This window comes from Thamnophis sirtalis, unplaced genomic scaffold (assembly GCF_051295495.1).
Source record: "Thamnophis sirtalis isolate CommonGarterSnake01/CBP01778 unplaced genomic scaffold, rThaSir2_p1.2 scaffold_4, whole genome shotgun sequence".
Taxonomy (NCBI): domain Eukaryota; kingdom Metazoa; phylum Chordata; class Lepidosauria; order Squamata; family Natricidae; genus Thamnophis; species Thamnophis sirtalis.
Window position 1 is genome coordinate 71,812,343 of NW_028261384.1, and position 20,052 is coordinate 71,832,394.

The 20,052-nt window shown below is 40.1% G+C and overlaps 1 protein-coding gene across 8 annotated transcripts in view; it reads left to right on the top strand.

Annotated features, from left to right (window-relative positions):
- Positions 1 to 20,052, top strand: part of SUGCT (succinyl-CoA:glutarate-CoA transferase) — a 440,539-nt gene that overhangs the window by 83,224 nt on the left and 337,263 nt on the right. For all 8 annotated transcript variants that reach the window (XM_087713118.1, XM_087713113.1, XM_087713117.1 and 5 more), the window contains exon 8: positions 17,808 to 17,951. In XM_087713118.1, the coding sequence (XP_087569244.1) occupies positions 17,808 to 17,951 (144 nt within the window). The remainder of the gene's footprint in view (positions 1 to 17,807; positions 17,952 to 20,052) is intronic.

A 20,052-nucleotide genomic window follows, 5' to 3' on the forward strand; every position in this document is an offset into this window, starting at 1 on the left:
AATTTTCCTCCCTTTTCCAGCACCTTAAAGGACATGAAATTGATTTTGAAGGAACCAAATTAATCTCCAAAACTGAACACTTCAACAAGATAATAATTATGGAAGCCATCGAAATAGAGAACCAACCCCATAACATGAATAAACGTGACAATACCTCCCACCTACCAGACATATGGAAACTAGCCCTAGTCAGCAAATGAGTTCCAGCCACGAAAACTGACACCGAACCCAGAACAACACAGGACGCCAACACCAATCACCCTCACCTGAGTCAAACCCAAACCCAAACCCATCCCATAGACAAAATGCAACCACCATCCAGAAGCCAAACCACGGCGGCATCACCAACTGCTGCACCCCACTCCCACCCCCACACAAAGCAAACTGACACATGCCATGAACACATGGCCAGACTGCAAACTCGGAGCCAAACCAAAGCCCGGGATATTACATTACAGCCATCTGCTCAGGACATTACATCAAAGAACTCAGGAGGTTACAACGCAAAGGCTCAGGATGTTACAACGCAGCCAACCTCCCAGGATGTTGCAGCACAGGACTCAGGATATCACTACAATAGGTCATCATTTTGAACCAGCCAAAAAGGCCGGTTTCTTTTCTGCCAGAGTTAAGGAGTTTCTCCTGTCCCTTCTTTTGATTTCTCCTCTATTTCCTGAATTCTTTGTTTTGTTATCATTTGCTGGAAGTTTCTTAGTCTCTCATCCATGTTGTGAATATGTTTCTTCATTTCTCCCAGCTCTCCCTTCATTTCTTCCAGATCAGATTTCATCTCATTATGGTTCTTTGTCATGGCTTCCTGACTGGATTGGACTGCCATCTATATGTCTTTCTGAAATGTATTCATTTTTTCATGTTATAACAGAACCTCTATTGTTTTTGTGTGTGTGTGTGTCTTGAAGGGTTTAAAGTTGCTTATGTTGGTGGTGTATTTTTCTTGATGATTCTTGTTAATCCCACTACAATCATTTTCTCTTTTTCTTATCCTCTAATCATATTCATCACCTTAACCTCTAATATAAATTATTTTAATTACAGAAAACACAGTAATCCCAAAAGTCTCAAATAGCCCATCCAAGCCACAATGCCCTAGCATTGGATTAAAATATCCAGAATCAAAAAAGAAAAACAACAACAAAATCCAGTTCACTTAGTCTCTGAATATTTCTTCCAAGCCAATTATATTTTATAATAAGATCAGTCTGTTAAGGGAGCAGAAAGAAAGTTCCTTTAAACACAGCAATTATGTCCTTGTCTTCTGTAAGATAGTATTTAGTATTTAGGTAGGAATTGTAATCCAGAAAGGTATTTATATTTTGTAATCCAAAAAGGCCCACCAAATTCCCCATTATCTCAAGGTTTAACTCTCCAACAAACTGAAGATCTGCTCCTCTTCTCAAAACAATTCCAGGCTGCCAATGTTTCACTCTTATAAAAGCATTTATAATCCACAAAAGTTCAAGGAGCAGGAGTTTCCAGAGAGTTACTCTCTAACACCCAGAAACCCACAAAATAGTTTTATAGCTGCTCTCTTAGCACTTACAAATACCAATCCAAATTTGTTTGTTGTGTCTTATAATGCTTTTCTGTATTTTTCCACTATTCATTCAGCAGTAAAATATCTTTTCCAGTCAATAGATGTCGCTCTAACTCTTTCTCTTCTCACTTATGTAGTAAAAGTTTATAAACTTTTCATCAAATTTTCAAGTTTTTGATTTTTGTCAAAATTTTATTCCAAATAATTTTTTTAATTTAATATCCAGACCAGTTTCCCCATGTTAATTAGAGTATAATATCTTTAATTTTCCTATTAAGGTTCACTCTTTTTTGGATCTGCCTTTTGCTCTGACTCTCACATGCCACTTTTTTCTTTAGGGAGAAAGAAGACTCCTCTTCTATGGAGTCTCAATTTTCAAAGCTTTTTCTTTTTCAGGGAACTAGTCTATATAGTAGAAGTTAGAAAATTCTCACCTGGATCAGATACACTGCTTTCAAGTTGTCAGCACTGTTCCCTCTAAGGTGCGCGGCTGCACGGCCACGCACATGGCAAGAAAACACCGCGCAGCCGTTTCTAACTGCCGCGCAGTGATTTCTGTCATTTCTATCAGTCGCCCCGTGTTCAGCAAAGCAAATGCAGGGAAGTCCTTTGCAGGTGGCTAGAACTGGCCGCCCGCAAAGGACCTCCCCAGACTTGTTTTGATGAGCAGGGAGCGACTGATAGGGAAGGGAAGGGGGAATAAATAACTCTACAAAGGAATTTTTCTCTCTCCCAGATTTCGGGTGGGGGGGTTGTTGGGGGGGGGTCTCCTCCCTAATATTCCCAGCTTTGTGTGCTCAGCCGCCCGCCCACCACCTTGTTTCCGACCAAGTTTCCTCTGCACACAAGCCGCCCCGCGATGAGAAAAGAGGAAGAGCGAGGCTGGGGGATTTTCTGAATTCTTGGGAAGATTTTCATCCTCCTCCTCCTCCTCCTCCAACCTCCCCACCCCTGTTTCCGAGAAAAAGATCGTCCCTGATTTGGATCCAGCCTGCCTCCCGGATTGGAAAGCCAAAGGATCGCGGAAGGAAGATCCTCAATGAGATCCGAGAGGGGGGGGGGACAAGCGAGGCCAGGCCCCCATCTGCCCCCTTTCTCTTCCTCCCATCCGTCCCCCCACTCCCGCCCTATGATCCAGGAAAAGAGCGCCGAGCAACAAAAGGCCCCTGGCAGGAAGCAACAGCCGGGCAATCGGGGAGGAAAATATTGGTGAAGTCGGAGAAGATGCTGCTGCAGCAGCAATTGATTTGCGGGGGGGCAGAGGAAGAGGATGAGGAAGAACGGGGGGAAAGATAAAGATTTTGTCTCAATCTGCGTGGGCGGAAAAGAGCGTGTGGGGGGAGATGCCCCGGCGGGACCTTGGCCACCCTCCCCTTTGCCAATGGGCCGCCTGCCGCTGCTTGCAAGGGAGGGGCGTGATGGGGAAAAGCAGATTTCTTTGCGGGACCAGCGATGTGTGTGTGTGTGTGTTGGGCACAGAGCCGCCGAGAGGATTATTAAGGGCTGGAAGAAGACTAATATGCCCCCCCTCACCTACACATGGAGAGACACATTTTTTCTGTTTTCTCCTTGCCTTTTTTGAGTTCCAGGTTTTTGAGGCCACGTTTTCTCCCCTCAAATTCATAAATTTCAGGGAAATATAAAATAGATTCATAAATCCTCAGTTGCGACGGACAAAGCTCCCGTCTCAGCACCCCCGCCCGTGGCAGTGGTGCCTCTCCACGCAAAGCACCTGAGCTGGGCCCCGCGTTATCCCTCCCCCTTCCTCCTCCGCCGTGCTTTTGAGGAGCCATGAGGCCGCGGGAGCTAGTAGGAAGGCGGTGGAGGGGGCGGTAGCAGGAAAAAAAGACCTCATGGCTTCTCAAAAGCACGGTGGAGGCAGTGGCAGGGGTAACCCAGAGCCCAGCTGAGGTGCTCCGAGGGGAGGAGGAGGCACCACCACCGCTGCCATGGGCGGAGGTGCCTGCGGGAGCTTTGGCTGCTTCACCTCGGCTGCAGCACTGGGCAGAAAATGTGTTGGTGATGTTGGAGGAGGCGGTGGCGGCAGCAGTTATTCTAGTGGCAGCGGGGGCTCGTTGGCATCTTCAGCGGCAGCCCTGCCCCCTGTGAAAAAAACTGAAAATGGAGCAGATCCACACAGATGACATCACCGCAACATGACTGGAGGAGGAATTCTGGGAGTTGCAGTTCACAAATCTTAAAACTGTCAGGTTTGAAGACCCCTGGGGTTTTTTTCCCTCAAGGGTTATGGGTGCACTGCAAGGATCTTGTAACTTGACAGCTTTATGACTTGCATGCTTCACTGCCAGAGTTTCTGAGCCAACATGACTGGAGGAGGAATTCTGGGAGTTGAAGTCCACAAGTCTTAAAGCTGTCAGGTTTGAAGACCCCTGGGATTTTTTCCCCTAAAGGGTTAGGGGTGCAAGGATCTTGTAACAACAGCTTTAAGACTTGCGTGCTTCAAATGCCAGACTTTCTGAGCCAACATTTTGGTTGCTAAGCAGGAGTGTTGTTAAGTGATACTGATATTATATAACACTTTTAATTAAGCGGGTACCTTGAATAAACATAACTTTGAGTTTCAAATAATACTGATTTCGTTGTTGTCTTAGGTGACATCTGTGAAAAAAATTCAGGTGCTCAGGCATGAAAATATGCCGCTCAAACACTATACTTTTCTGCTCACATTGAAAAAAAATTAGAGGGAAGATTGGTTGTCAGTACATGCTTCTTCTCATCCCGGTTGTCATAATTTCAGTCTGGCTGTAATAGCTATAGTCTCTGCTGCCAGTCAGAGGGTTTCTTTAGATCAAGCAAGGAAATCACCGTTCCCTCACAATCAACAAAGAGTCTTTCCTATCTTCACCACCACTCCAAGGTGGCTTTAGCCCCGTATGGTTTCCTGGCAAGCAGATAGTGGCTGAGTTTTATGGAGCCTCACTAGCCCATGTTCATACCGCTGTGACACTAATCGGAAGTCTCAAAATTTTAATCACATTTTGTTAAATGAATAAACAAGGTCATTAAGTCAATGAAGATCGAGTTTGCTAAGTGCTTCAGTTTATTAAATGACCCCCACAATAGGTGAACTAAGAGACTTGAGAATTTGCAGGGCTGACCAGATGAAACTTCCAGAGGGAACTGCTGCCCATCAGTTGTTCTACAAGCTATCTACAATAGTATGTACAAATGCTCAAAGCAGATGTAAACAAAAACAATTCTGAACAATGCAAAGGAACCTTGTAATACTAATCTGCTTCCTGTAGATGTTGGCTAGTATTTCTGCAAGCAAATCCAAGGTAAATGAAACAAGCACAGCAATGAAAAAACTTCGTGTGCTAAGTCAGGAGGCTTCCCTGAAGGCTCTGGAGGGTGAAAAACAGCCCTACCGTCAAACCGAAAATCACTTCCAGTTGATCCTAGGGCCGTTTTTTGCCCTCCGGAGCCTTCTGGAGGGTTCCCTAAGGGGTTTGGAGGGCAAAAAGTGGTCCTAAGGACAAACCAGAAGTTACCATTCCCAAACTTCCGGGTTCCCGTAGGGCTATTTTTCGCTCTCTGGAGGCTTTGGGGATGCTCCTGAAGCCTCCGGAGGGCCTCAAGGAGGTGGGGGGCATTTTTGCCACCTGGCTACTACCCGGGGGAGGGCCTTCTCTGTGGCAGCTCCGGCCCTCTGGAACGAACTCCCCGCAGGGATTCGGACCCTCACCTCTCTCCAGGCTTCCGAAAAGCCGTCAAAACCTGGCTTTGCTGGCAGGCCTGGGATTGATGAGTCCCCTCCCCTCTCGACTTGTGTGGTTGTGTGATTCTTGGCTATTTTAATTACTTGTATTCTGTTCTATGTTCCCCTTTTCCCCTTTTGAGTTGTTCGCCGCCCTGAGTCCCTCCCGGAGAAGGGCGGCATACAAATAATAAAATTCAATTCAATTCAATTTTCAGGCTGCTAGAAAGCCTCTGGAGTCTGGGGAGGGCGAATAAACCACACCAGAAGTGGGGCAGGGTGGTCCACGTGCACATGCACGCAGCGTCGCGCGTATAGCATTATGGATATGGTACACCCACCCACAACCCCCCTGCGCTCCCCCAGCTTTTGGCACGGGAGCCAAAAAAGGTTAGCCATCACTGGTCTCGTACATCTAGAGGTAAAGTATTTCATAATATAGGGCTTCCACAGGAAAAGTGCACTTCCTCACTTTATATCTTACATGAGGTACAGACATAAAATAGTCTGCTTTGAACAAACTCACAGGATCCATTGATTCTGGCCAGGAGAGAAGCATCTTTAAGTAAATAAATGCTATGCCTTTAGGAATTTAAGATTAAAATCCACACCTTCAATTGAGTCCATCAGCTTATTGGTAATGAAAGTAGTGTTTTCAACATAACATGTTAACATTATGTCTACTTTTACTGTTAGTAGTAGAATGCAGTATTTTAGCTAATTGCATCTTCATTATCTTCAATTGTACTTCACATTCTAAAGAGTGTTGTAGTAGTCTAATAATAATGAGGTCATAAATCTGTTTTTTTCCTTTTCTTTCAATTATTGTGAATAACTCCAGTCACTAAAATGGGGTGAACCTGTGGCTGTTGCAGCTATCAGTATAAATATTTGGGAGTAGCAGAATGCCTAAAAGTCTTGTATTAGAGATTCTAAAGCCAGACAATAGTTATAACTAATGTAAGCTGCAGTTGTATTTCTCCTTACCCCAAAATTCATTTTAAAAAAAAAGTTTATTTGTATATTTCAGTGGTGGTGCGGGTTTCAAAAAATTTTTGGTGTGGGTTTCAAATTTTTTTTTGAACTGGGCTTCCGCTGGGAGGGGCTTGCTGATGGGAGCTGCTCATTACAGCTCCCGAATCCCTGGTCGCGTTATCTGTCGGATGACCAATCCATCAGACGTCTGACAGTTTGTTTACCTTTTTCTTCGGGCAAGAAGATAAGGTGAGCCGTTCTGCTGAGCAAAGTGCCATCCGACCCTCGCAGTTTGTTTCTGGGAGGGGGGGAAGGCCAGCTGAGGGCAGAATTGCCTCCGTGCCTGGAATTCCAGCTGCGATTTGCAGTGCGAAGCAAACTCTCTCTTCCTCAGAACAAAATTTGACTTACTGAGTCCAAGGTGAGCGGGACCGGTACACGTGAACCTTTAATTGTTTGTATTAAATCTTACCTTCATTTTTACAAGAACTCCTTCCGATAACTTAACCACTAAAGAGACAGTTAAAATGGCACCGAGCTGCTTTGGAACACTGTTTATGTTTTGAGTTTTAAAACTTCAAAGGAAAGGAGTGAATTATACGCTGTATAATTGGCCAGCAGAGTTTTATTAATTGGTTGAAGAAGAAACTTGGAATGGCTTCTAAACAAAACCCTACTCAAAAGATGCCCCCCCCCCCGGCTCCTAAAGCCTCTGGCACCTCACCCGCACCTGACACAAAACTGCAGTCACTGCTTCCTACTCCTCCTATAGGTGAGCCATTAACAAAAGATTTTTTTCTGAAGGAGCTGGCTGAGGCTTTTAAAACTCAGGCAATTACGATGGAAACAAAACTCAAAGAAGGACTCAAAGAAGAAATATCCGTTGCGCATAAGGATATGTCTGATAAACTTGAGACCCGGGTTCAAAAAATCAGAGATGATATGCTGGGGATTGTTAGTTTATTGACAGAACATGTTTCCGGAATTGAAGACAGACTAGATGATCTTAATGACGCCAACATTAATTTGGTATCGAAAACAGAGGTGGTGCAACAAAAAGTTGAAAATGCTGAAAAAGAAATTATTATGATACAATATAGACAAATGGAACTTGCACTAAGAGTAAGGGGTTTGCGTGAAAACAAGCAGGAAAACTTGAAACAGATTTTTTCAGAAGCTTTTGATAGCCTGATGGGAAGACCAGGGGGTAACTTTGATTGGCAAATTGATAAAGTTTACCGTGCTAATTCTTGGCTGGCGAAGCAGAAGCAGCTTCCACGGGACATTGTGATATATTTTACTATAAGAGACATGAGGAATATGATATTGCAAGAGTCTTATAACACTAGCACTCACTTTCGAGGGGCAAAGATATCGTCTTAATTCAGTATGGAAAGCTCGAGATTTTTACCATAATATTTTGAAGGCTGGACATCTCGCACCATCTGGACCTAGAGAAAGAGAACAAGAAGGACAAGATAGACAGCAAACTACACAATTATCAACAAGGATGGATCATCTTTCTCTCTTAGAAGCACAAGGAGCCATGGAACAAAGACCAAACCGTGTGATTACCAGACGAATGGATCAACAATTAAAAAAGCAACAATCTCAACAATCACATGCCATCGGTCAAGATGCTACAGTTACCAGCTTAGAAGCAGTGGGAGGAGCCAGGCCAAAGGTTAAACTCCAGGATATCCATGTGGCTCTGAAAAAGCTTCAAGAAACCAAAGATGACAACTAAGCTTCTAACATGGAACGTCAACGGATTGAATTCTCCACAAAAGAGAAAGAAAATATTCCACTATCTTAAACAGTTCAAGAAGATATAATTTGCTTGCAAGAAACTCATTAGATCAACTGATGAAAAATATTTGATTAATACAAGATTTGGTCAACACTTTATAGCTTCTGCTATGGAGAAGAAAAATGGTATAGTTATATACTTAAGATAAGACATGAAAGCTCAATTAATCGAAGCAGATCCCCACGGAAGATATATTGCAATAGATCTGGTATTTTAGATAAAAATATGGTGGATTATGCAAAATGTTCTGAAAAAAAGGATAAAGTTTACTCCTTAGTTATTTTTGTTAGGTATAATTACTGACTGTACAGCGGTAGAGATTAACTTGATTTTGCACTTAATAACTGCAGCAAGATTGTTGGTGGTGCAATACTGGAAGAAGGAAGACTTGCCTACAATTCAAGAATGGACATTGAAAGTCACAAATTTAGCCGAGATGGCTAAAATATCTGCATATCTTAAGGACCACTCAAATGAGAGATATAAACAAGACTGGAAAAAATGGATTGATTATATACAAAATAAATACGGGACTAAGAAATTCCAGATAACTTATGCTTAAGATCAGGAATGATTTAAATTGTTTAAAGTTAGTTTAGCAAGGAGGAGCTAAGTTCAATGTAAAGATGTTATCAATTTCTTATTCTTTTTTCCAATATATTTTAGACTGTTTTTGTTAAAAATCTATACCGTGTATGGGTTCTGGGAAATCGGGGGGGGGAAGGTGGGGGGGTTGAGGGGGAGGGTGGGGGGAGGGATATATATCAGGTTTGACGAGACGTGTTAGATTTTAATGTAATTTGACCCCACATGTATACTGTTTTTTCTTATATTTTCATTACTATTATTATTACTATTTTTTCTTTAAAACTAGGATATGTTAAGCATATTGACATGTAGCGGAAATACACCAATGGGAGGAGGAGTGGGAAACAGAAGGGAGAAGAAAGATGGGAAGAGAAGGATAGGAGAGAGGGTAAGGGGGGAGGATGAGAAGAATAAGGAGGAGTGGATTGTAGAGAGAGGAACAGTAGAAAGGAAGGGGAAGTAGAGTAGGAAAGGATGATGGAGGGAAGATAGAAAGTTGGAGGGTGGTAGAAGAAAGAGGTGTATGGAGAGCAGAAGAGCTATAATGGGTTTCTATTTTTCTGGGCATTGTTGACAAGAGGAACTGATGTAATTATTATTTAATACTATATGATACGGGCTATGTATAGTATACATGTGAGTGTGTGTTATGAAAATGAAAATGGAAATAAAAAATATTTATAAAAAATTTTTTTTGAACCTACTCTATGGGTGTGGCCTCCTTTGTGGGAGTGGCTTGCTGGCCATGTGACCTGGTGGGAGTGGCTTGCCAGCCATGTGTTCTCTCTCTCTCTCTCTCTCTCCTTTTGTCTCTCTGTCCCTTTTTTCTTTTTTTCTTTCATCTCTCACTTTTTCTTTTTTCTTCCTTTCTTCCTTTCTTTCTCTTTCTCTTTCTCTCTCTGTGTGAGTCTATCTGTCTGTCTCTCTGTGTGTATGTGTGTGTGTGTGTGGCTCTTTGCCTCTCCCTCCCTCCCTCCCTCCCTCCCTCCCTCCCTCCCTCCCTCTGTGTCTCTCTATGTGATTCTCTCTGTGTGTCTGTCTGTCTGTCTGTCTCTCTCTGTATCTCTGTCCTCCCTCCCTCTGTGTCTATGTCTCCCTCATTCCCTCTATCTCTCTGTCTATCTGTCTCTATCACTCACACACAGACACACAGACACAGAAACAGACACACACACACACATACTGTGGTCACCATGTTGAGTGTTCCAATGACATTTTAAACACTCAACAACTGGCCTGTATTCATGGTTTTTTGCAGCATTCTGCAGACATGGGGGCAAAATATATGGTTAAAAGTACCTGGCAGCGGCATTCTTCCCTGGGGGGCTCCACAGAACATCCCAAGACCAATGGCTCCGGGATGAGGGATGGAATCTTCGCCATGGGCCAGTAAAGCTTCATCCACCAGAGGCAGCAGGACCAAAGCCCCTCTCCCAACTGGCCCTTCCTCCCTCTGAGGGCGAGGGACCCGGCTACCCCGCTGCCTCTGGCTTCCTTCCAAGAGTCTCCTCTCTCTGGGGCTGTAATTGTGCAGGATGTGTGCGCGTGCTTATGTTTTCCATGGGGGTGACGGATGGGCTCCAGAATTGCTCTGTGCCTTGGAAAACATAGGCGCACGTGGGCAGCGGGCAGCCGGGACAAGGGAGTAAAACCCGCATGACTTGTTCAAGTAGCAAAAGAAGGGACAAGAGAGGAGGCTGTTTGAAAAGCCCCACTTGGAACTCCTCTCCTTTTCCTTCTTTTGCTGTCTGTACATGCAGTGCGGGTCGCACTCCCTTGTCTTTCATAGCCAGCTTGTTTCCAATTGGGGTGGAGATCCATGGAGAGGGACGGAAAAAATCAATTTCTTCCCCCCTCCCCCAATTTGAAACGAGCTGGCTGTGAAAGAAAAGGGAGTGCAACCCGCACTGCATGTAGAAACAGCAAAAGAAGGAACAGGAGAGAGTTCCAAGCGGGGCTTTTCAAACAGCCAAACAACTCCCCTGTCCCTTTCTTTTGCTCTTTGAACAACCCGTGCGGGTTGCACTCCCTTTTCTTTCATAGCCAGCTTGTTTCCAATTGGGGGAGGGGGGAAGAAATTGATTTTTTCCGTCCCTCTCCATGGATCCCCATGGATCATGCAAATAGCATGATAAATATTTGTAAAGCTACTTATTTTCTGTAGAGGGGATTTCTGGGAATAATTTACGGTTATTAATATGATATGGTATGCCAAAAATATAAAAATGTTATTTTTAAGAAATATATAAGACCCAATCAGTATTCTATCAAATTAATAAATATTTAGAAGGCATAGTAAAATATTGTCTAATATCAGATGGAGACCTACACTTCTCAGATATTTTTTTAAAACATTATTGTTGGTTTTATCAATTGCAGCTTCCAGAACATGTGATTCAAAAATAAGTACAGGATCACATATTAATTATACCCGGACTAACAAAAAATATCATTAAAATCTATATATGAAAATAACATATAAGACAATAAATATTTCTTTTTGGGAATGAATGGCTCAACAGGTAAAGATGCTGAGCTTGTCAGCTAGAAAGCTGACAGCTCCGGTTTGAGAGCTGAGCACTGCATGAAGGAGAGGGTTCCATTAATTGCCTCAGCTCCTGCCAACCTAGCAGTTTGAAGCATTCAAATTTAAATAGATAAATAGGTACCATTTTGGTGGGAAGATAATAGCATTCTGTGCACCTTAGTCTGTAGTCATGCTGGTCACATGACCATGGAACTACCTCCCTCAGAGCGCAGATGAGCACCACCCCCTAGAATCAGATAGAACTGGATGGGGAAAACCTTTAGCTTATATTTCTTTTAATTTTTAAGTATAGAATGCATTACAATCCTAAATTTTCCAGTATGGGGATACCCCCCCCCCAAATGATTGATATTCTTTGGCTACTATGAAAAAGGTTAAAACATTTTTTTAATATAATATTATTTACAGTTTTTTCTTTAATACCCATGTGTCTAGTGAACAGTGTATTGTCTGGGTTGATATACTTCATAGACAATGCTATTAATAATAATTATATTATATTACATTACATTATATTATAATATATTATATTGTGTGTATGTGTGTGTGTGTGCGTGTGTGTTTTCGTAGATTTTCACGGGTGTAGGTATGCTGGTCTTGTTGTATTCAGATCTTTTCCAGTGTAAGATTAAGATTGTCTTGGCAACGTTTTGGCGAGGTCTCACTCACCATCTTCAGGCTAGTGTTTTTGGCTTCATGTTTGTGTGAGTAAAGCATGGTCAGAGCTGCCGTCTTTCTATAAGTCTTGGTGGGGGTGTGTGGAGTGCTGACTTTGTTTCAGTAAGTGGATTGATTGGCTGCGCAATTATATCTTGATTGGTAGATTGGTGCTGATTGGTGCTGGCTGTGTGTCCATTGTTGTTTTGTGTTGTAACAGCCTGGGTGGTGGGTGAGGCTCGTTTGTCACATTTATTCATGTTGTGGGGGTGTTTCTCTATTTCAATAGCTTCCATAATTATTCTCTTGTTGAAGTGTTCTGTTTTGAAGACTAACATGGTTCCTTCAAAATTAATTTCATGTCCTATAGCTTTAAGGTGTTGGAAAAAGAGGAAGTTTTTTCTTTTTTTCTTACTGCATTCTTGTGTTCTGCGATTCTCTTGTGTTCAACAAGAGAATAATTATGGAAGCTATCGAAATAGAGAGAATAAATATTGTAGTGATATCCCGAGTCCTGTGCTGCAACCTCCTGGGGGGTTGGCTGCATTGTAACATCCTGAGCCTTTGTGTTATAACCTCCTGAGTTCTGTGATGTAATATCCTGAGCAGATGGTTGAGGTGTAACATCCCGGGTTTTGGTTTGCCTCTTAGTTTGCAGTCTGGCCATGTGTTCATGGCGTGTGTCAGTTTGCTTTGTGTGGGGGTCGGAGCAGGGTGCAGCAGTTGGTGATGCCACCGTGGTTTGGCTTCTGGATGGTGGTTGTATTTGGTCTATGGAATGGGTTTGTGTTTGAGTCTGGTGAGGGTGATTGGTGGTTGCGTCCTGTGTTGTTCTGGGTCTGGTTGCATCCTGTGTTGTTCTGGGACTCATTTGTTGACTAGGGTTAGTTTACATATGTCTGGTAGATGGGAGGTATCGTCACATTTATTCATATTGTGGGGTTGGTTCTCTATTTCGATGGCTTCCATAATTATTCTCTTGTTGAAGTGTTCAGTTTTGGAGATTAATTTGGTTCCTTCAAAATCAATATCATGTCCTGTTGCTTTAAAGTGCTGGAAAAGGGAGGAAAATTTTTCTTCTTTTCTGACTGCGTTCTTGTGTTCTGCGATGCATGAATTTATTCTCCTATTAGTTTGTCCAATGTATGTGGCTGGGCATGGCATTTCATAGACTCCTTGGTAAACTATCTGGATCTTGTCTTTGAGGTTTCTTAAGATGTTGGCTATTTTTTGGTCAGTGCTGAAGGCTGCCTTGATATTATGTTTGTGAAGAATTTTGCTGATTTTATCTGTGGTGCTTTTGATGTAAAGGAGGAGGGCGATGCCGTTGTCCTGTTCTGTGTCTTGGTTCTTGGGGGATGTCTCCTTTTGGATTAGGTTGGTAATTGTGTTTCATTGGAATCCATTGGAAATTAATACGTTTGTGAGAGTGTGTAATTCAGTTTTCAGGTGGTCTTTGTCAGCTAGGCATTTGGTTCTAGAGATGAGGGTCTTGACTACGGAGTTGATCTGTGCAGGGTCTTGATGGGATTGTGTGTTTAAGTAGCAGTTGGTGTGTGTTTTCCCCCCAGTACATGGTGTGTCCAGGAGTCATTGTTTTTTTTGTAGAGTAGGACGTCCAGAAAGGGAATTTGGTTGTTAGCTTCTATTTCCATAGTAAATTGTATTTTGGAGTGTAGGCTGTTGAGATGTGTGAGGAAGTTGTCCAGTTTTTCCTTCCCGTGTGGCCAAATTATGAAAGTGTCATCTACATATCTAAGCCAGAGTTTGGGTTTGTGTTCAGATTTATCTAAGGCGTTGGTTTCAAAATGTTCCATGTATAGGTTTGTGATGATGGGTGAGAGGGGTGATCCCATAGGTGCTCCTTCTATCTGTTTGTATCTTTCTCCATTGTGGATGAAGTATGTGTTGGTTAGGCAGTGGTTGGTCAGATCTAGGATGTGCTTAGGGGGGTTGTATTTATTTTGGGTAGCTGACAAGGCTTCTTTAATAGGCATTTGGGTAAAGAGGGATATGACATCAAAGCTCATGAGTAGGTCGCTGGGTTATAGGTTATGTTTCCTTATTGTTTCTATGAAGTGGAGTGAGTTTTGTACGTGTGGGGTGATGGATTCTGCATAGGGTTGGAGTTGTTTGGTGAGGAATTTGGCAAGATTCTGTAGAGGTGAGCGTATGGAGCTGACTATGGGTCTGAGTGGTGTTCCTTCTTTGTGTATCTTGGGGAGGCCATAGAGCTTGGGGCATCTGGATGATTTCTCTCTGGGGATAATTCTTTACTGGATCTCTTCACTGATGGGAGAGGCTTTTATTTTGGATTTGGTAGTTTTTTTCAGGTAGGTGGTGGGGTCTGTGTTTAGAGGTTTGTAAGCGAGGCTTTGGAGTAGGTTGGAGAGGTTGGCTTAGTAGTCAGACGTGTTCATCACCACAGTGGCGTTACCTTTGTCTACTGGGAGAATGATTATATTGTTATCTTTCCTCAAGTTGGTGAGTGCTTTTTGTTCTTCTTTATGTAAATTGCTTCTGGGTGGATTGCTGGAGCAGAGGACGTTGGTGACCAATCAAATCTGATTTTATTGGCTTCATCTGGGTTGATTTTGGTTAGGGCAGCTTCAACTCCGCATATGATGTTTTCAGTGGGAATGTGTTTGGGGGCGACTGCAAAGTTGAATCCTTTGGAAAGGACATTGGCTTGTGCTATGGTGGGGGTCCTGTCTGATATGTTGTATACTGTTTGTTTCATGAGTTGCTGTAGAGGGGGGTTGGGCTTCTGTTGTTTTTCACACATCCCCACCAATATTTATAAAGGGACGGCTGTTCCGATCACTCTTTGCTTGCACAGGCACCAGGCCGAAGACAACAGCCTGAAGATGACGAGTGGGACCTCGTCAAAACGTCGCCAAGATACTCTCAATCTTACACGGGAAAAGACCCAAATACACCAAAACCTGCATATATATATATATATATATATATATATATATATATATATATATATATATATATATATATATATATATATATATATATATATATATATATATATATATATATATATATATATATATATATATAAATATTTCAACTTCTAACATTTGTGTATAAATTGTAATTATAATACATTCTATTATATATCAGTATACATAATACTATTTACCCAATTTCTACTTTCTACCTCTTTTTTCCCCGAACTCTTAATAAAATAGCCACCATATTAAGAAGTATTCTATATCTATCCATGATCTCTTGCCCTTTTTAAAATTTCCACTCTTATTGGTTTTTTGGTAAATCTTTCATGTTTCTCTCTTGGGATCTACCTCAATACCTACAGTATCATTTACTGATGAATCTCTAGAGCATCCATCCGCAATTCTTTCATCACTTTTGAGAGATCTTTCTCTTTAGTTTATTCTATATTTTAAACTCTTAATTAAGAGTATTCTATGTGTTCCATTTTAAGAATTATTAATGTCTCTTCCATATTTTATCTTGGTTAAAAGTAATTTTAGCTATGTTTCCTTTTATTATCAGATGCCTTTAATTTATTTGGATTACTATTATTCTATTTTTGCACTTTGCATAACATTGCTTATCCTGAAAGGAATAATATGATGGATGTATATGTGTATATGTTGCACATGACATTTTATTTAGTTATATATTTGCCTACAAAGCTTTGATCTCTAGCCAACACATTTGGATAAAGATTAAAGCCAAAGCAGTAGGACTCATATTGCCTGAGTAAGAGAAATGGTGGCACATTTAGAGAAAAAATCCAAGGCAAAATTACTAACAGTATCCAAATCTGTTCCACTCCACCCCAATTTTTAAATTTCTTAAAGTTACATAAGTATAATTCTATTACATAAGATTATCATTAAGTGGTTAATTCAGTATTAATTTATATGCTTTCAAATATTTATATAACATCATTTTAATGGATTATTAATTTTGCTTAATTATTATAGCCACTATAACTGAAGCACATTCTTTTGTCTGACACACTTGGTCACTTACAATAAGTCAAGAATGCATCCCAAATGTGCCTGAATTCTGGAAACAATTTTCTAAGTTAGTAGAGAGGGCTGAAACTAATAAGAAATTGGCTTCTGAACTGACATGCTAGATAATGAGTTGGGTGTCAGATGATGGCATTAAGTACAAGCAGCCTTTTCTGCACTCTATTTGGTTTAATCTCACGGTTCTTATGTCTAATGAACCTTGAAACAATATGCTTCATTTACTGTGCAATTTTATATATGCTTGCTTAGAAGTAATCCATATTTTCAGTAGGATTGACTCTCAGAATTGAAACCATGCAGATATATTCAATGCCTCTTATTGGGTTTTTTCTATCATTCTGCTATTGTACCTTCTCATTATAGACAAAGGGTTTATAAACTTATTTGTTGTTATGTGCTATCTAATATAAGCACATAATTATGATTTAAGTGATTTTTCCTGCAAATATCCCCTTGAAGGAAATATTCTATGTAATATGAATGTAATTTCTAACCTACTGAAATATGAATTAAGATGATTTAAGCAGAGCATTATAATTCAAATCAATATATTCACAAGCACATCACTGTACATTTTAACAAAGTTTGAGAATATGACAAGAAAACCTAACCTTTTGTGCTGAAGCTTGCATAATACTTTGGAGACTAATGACAGCACCTTTGAACAGATTCTAATACTGATATCAGCCTTGGAGCCCTTATATTTATTTCTGGTCCAGCATGTCAAGTGGTACATACAACAGGTTCTTATTTTTTTCATGTGAACTGATTTAGCATCACATTGAATGCTCAGACTGATTGATAAAGGATGGTGAAGCCAGACAATATGGTTTTCTGTACTGATACCTATACTTTGCAATACTTTCCAATGAAAAAAATATCATAAGAATCCCAAATAGCAAGGAGCCAAATATGTGATCTCATCTCTAGTCTAGTTTATCCTCTTCAATGAATTGAGATATTCCTGGTTGGCTAATATTTTTAAAAAACTATTATAAATTCATAATGTAACAGATTTGATAATCCAAAGAATATGAAATAACTGAAAAATCCAAATAAATAATAGCAGTAGCATTTAGACGTATATACCACTTATATACCACTTCATAGTGCTTTACAGCCCTCTCTAAATGGTTTACAAAGTCAGCACATTGCACCCAACAATCTGGGTCCCCATTTTACCAACCTCGGAAGGATGGAAGACTGAGTCAACCTTGAGCCAGTAAGGATTGAACTGCCGAATTGCTGGCAATTAGCAGTCAGCAGAAGTAGCCTGCAATGCTGCAATCTAACCACTGTGCCACTATGGCTCTTCTTAATCTTAAATATATTGTTTTTTGTAGAGGTTTCTTCCCCCATTCCAAGAAGATAAACAATTCTGGAGTGCAGAAATAGACATTCTTTTTTAAATGCAACAGAGACAGAAAAGAGAATGCATGCTTCATATTTCCTGATCATTCCTCATTCGTATTCTAAAATGACTAAAATTATAGATGATTTTTTCCCTTTGCAAATATCCAGCCATAGCAGGAATATTATGTAACTATGATGGTTGCTTCTGGAATCTTGAAATGTTAATCAGATAATGCATGCATTTCTTTGCCTAAACAGATAGTATTGTTTATGCAAACAAAGATGCCATCTCAACAGCTGGTGCATGCATACTGAAAATTACCCTTCATAATACAGTGATTTATTCAGATCACTTCATGTTTTTTCAACTATTTAAGTTCGTTAATGGTTAAACAGCTTAATTAATTAATTTAGCAAATGGATATAATTGCTCATGTCATTGAATGTGAGGCTCGCTTCTAAAGAAGTTTCATAGTTGCATTGTGTAAGTAATGTTATCTGATTTGTAGCTTAAGGAAGAAAACATTTTGGAAGTGACAAAGGTATGATATATTAGCTTTGTCATCCTGATATTTTCTTTCTAGGATGGTGAGCCTGTTAGGCCAGGAGTAGCTATGACCGACCTTGCTACAGGATTATATGCATATGGAGCAATTATGGCTGCACTTCTTCAACGACATAAAACAGGGAAAGGAATGCACTTGGATTGCAATCTGCTTTCATCTCAGGTAAAGATTTACTCAATGATTGAATAACATTAAACATATTTTGAATAGTTTTTGTCACATATTAATTTTTCACCATCTTAAAGATCTTTGTTGAATGAACGTTCAGTTACCAAGCTGCTGAAAAAAGTGGTTTATGCTGCATCCTCACATTTATGACTGTCACTCCCTCTGCACATGAACAAAATATCAAGCTTGGCAACTGGCATTATTTATGATAGTTGCAACATTCTGGGTTCACCATTTGTGATTAGCATGTTTATAATATTACACAAATGTAATATTACACACCATTAGCATGTTTATAATATTACACAAATGATCATAAATAGGAATTTGTGTCCTAATGATTGTAAGTCTGCTCTTCATAATAACAGTATTTGCCCCAAACCAAAAACAAGAAAGATTTTATGTAAATTTACATAAGAGGATAAATGAAATAAATTGGCAAAATATATGTATTTTAGGGGACTTTAACGCAGTAGTAGACAGTAAAATTGATTATAAGGGTACACATAAGAAAAGCACCAGAAGGAAATTACCGACCGCCTATATAAATATGGTGAAGGAATTAGATCTCTATGATGTTTGGCGAACAATGAACGATAAGATTCAACAGTACACGTTTTACTCTCAACCACATAATTCTTGGTCACGTATTGATATGGTTTGGTCAAACCCAGTACTACTTATAGACACAGTAAATATTGAAATATTAACAAACAAGTGGGCCGACCATCATCCAGTTCTATGGCAGTGGAAAGGAAAGACAAAGATAAAATCTAGGTGGACGTTAAATCAGAACATTTTACAAGAGAAACAACTTGTACAATCAATAGAAAAAGAATTGGGTTACTTTTTCCAAGAAAATTGTAAAGAGCAGACATCAACACAAAACGTCTGGGATACGATGAAGGCAGTCGTGAGGGGAACATCAATAGCTTATATAGCAAGAAGAAACAAAATGCATAGGAAAAAATTGAACACATTGAATAAAGAATTGAGAGAGATAGAACTGTTGATTCAGAAAGAGCCAGACAATATTAAATACAGGGAAAAAGGAGATTTAATTAAACATCAAATAAATTTGATTTCTCAAGAAGTAGCCTGAAACATTAAGAGAATGAAGCAGAATTACTTCGAACATGCAAATAAAACTGGGAGATGGTTGGTTCACAAAATAAGAAAAGACAATGCAAAAAAAAAAAAAAACTATTAAACAACTGAGGGACGAGGAGGGGAATTTGAAACAAGAAATAGGGGAAAAGAAAAAGATTGTACAGAATTACTACAAGAAACTATATGAACCGGATGAAATTAGTGAACAAGACATTAGAAAATACTTAATACCTCTGTTAATAGAACAGAAACTTCCAGCCTTGTCGGGGGAGATGAAAGAGATGCTTGATAAGGAAATCACATGAGGAATTGAAAAAGGCCATTCAAAAACAAAAAACAATAAAACACCTGGTCCAGATGGGCTTCCGTCAGAAATCTATAAAAAATTCCAAAACACTTTAGAAGACAAACTATTAGAATTATTTAATGAGGTACTAGGGGGGAATGTGGGGAAGCCTTCATCTCCCTAATACCAAAAGAAGAGGTGGATAATAGTAAAATTCAAAACTACAGACCTATATCCTTGCTAAACGTGGACTGCAAAATTTTTATATCAATTTTGGCGGAAAGATTAAAAATAATATTAAATCAAAACATTCATTCGGATCAAAATGGTTTTCTCCATAAAAGATACATTTGGAATAACACAAGAATAATAATTAACACTCTGGAATTCTATGAAACAAGATCTGAGAAACAATTAGTGTTAATTTTTGTCGATGCGCAGAAAGCATTCAATAATTTAGACTGGAAATTTTTAATTACACAACTAAAAATGATGAAATTCGGCGACAAATTTATTAAGATTATAGAAACCATATACTCACAGCAATTGGCAAATATTATTAATGGAGAACTGACGGAGAGGGTACAGATCGGAAAGGGTGTCAGACAAGGTTGTCCGCTTTCCCCATTATTATTTATTATGTTGTTAGAGGTACTCCTGAACCAGATAAGACTAAATCAGGAAATTAGGGGTTTGACC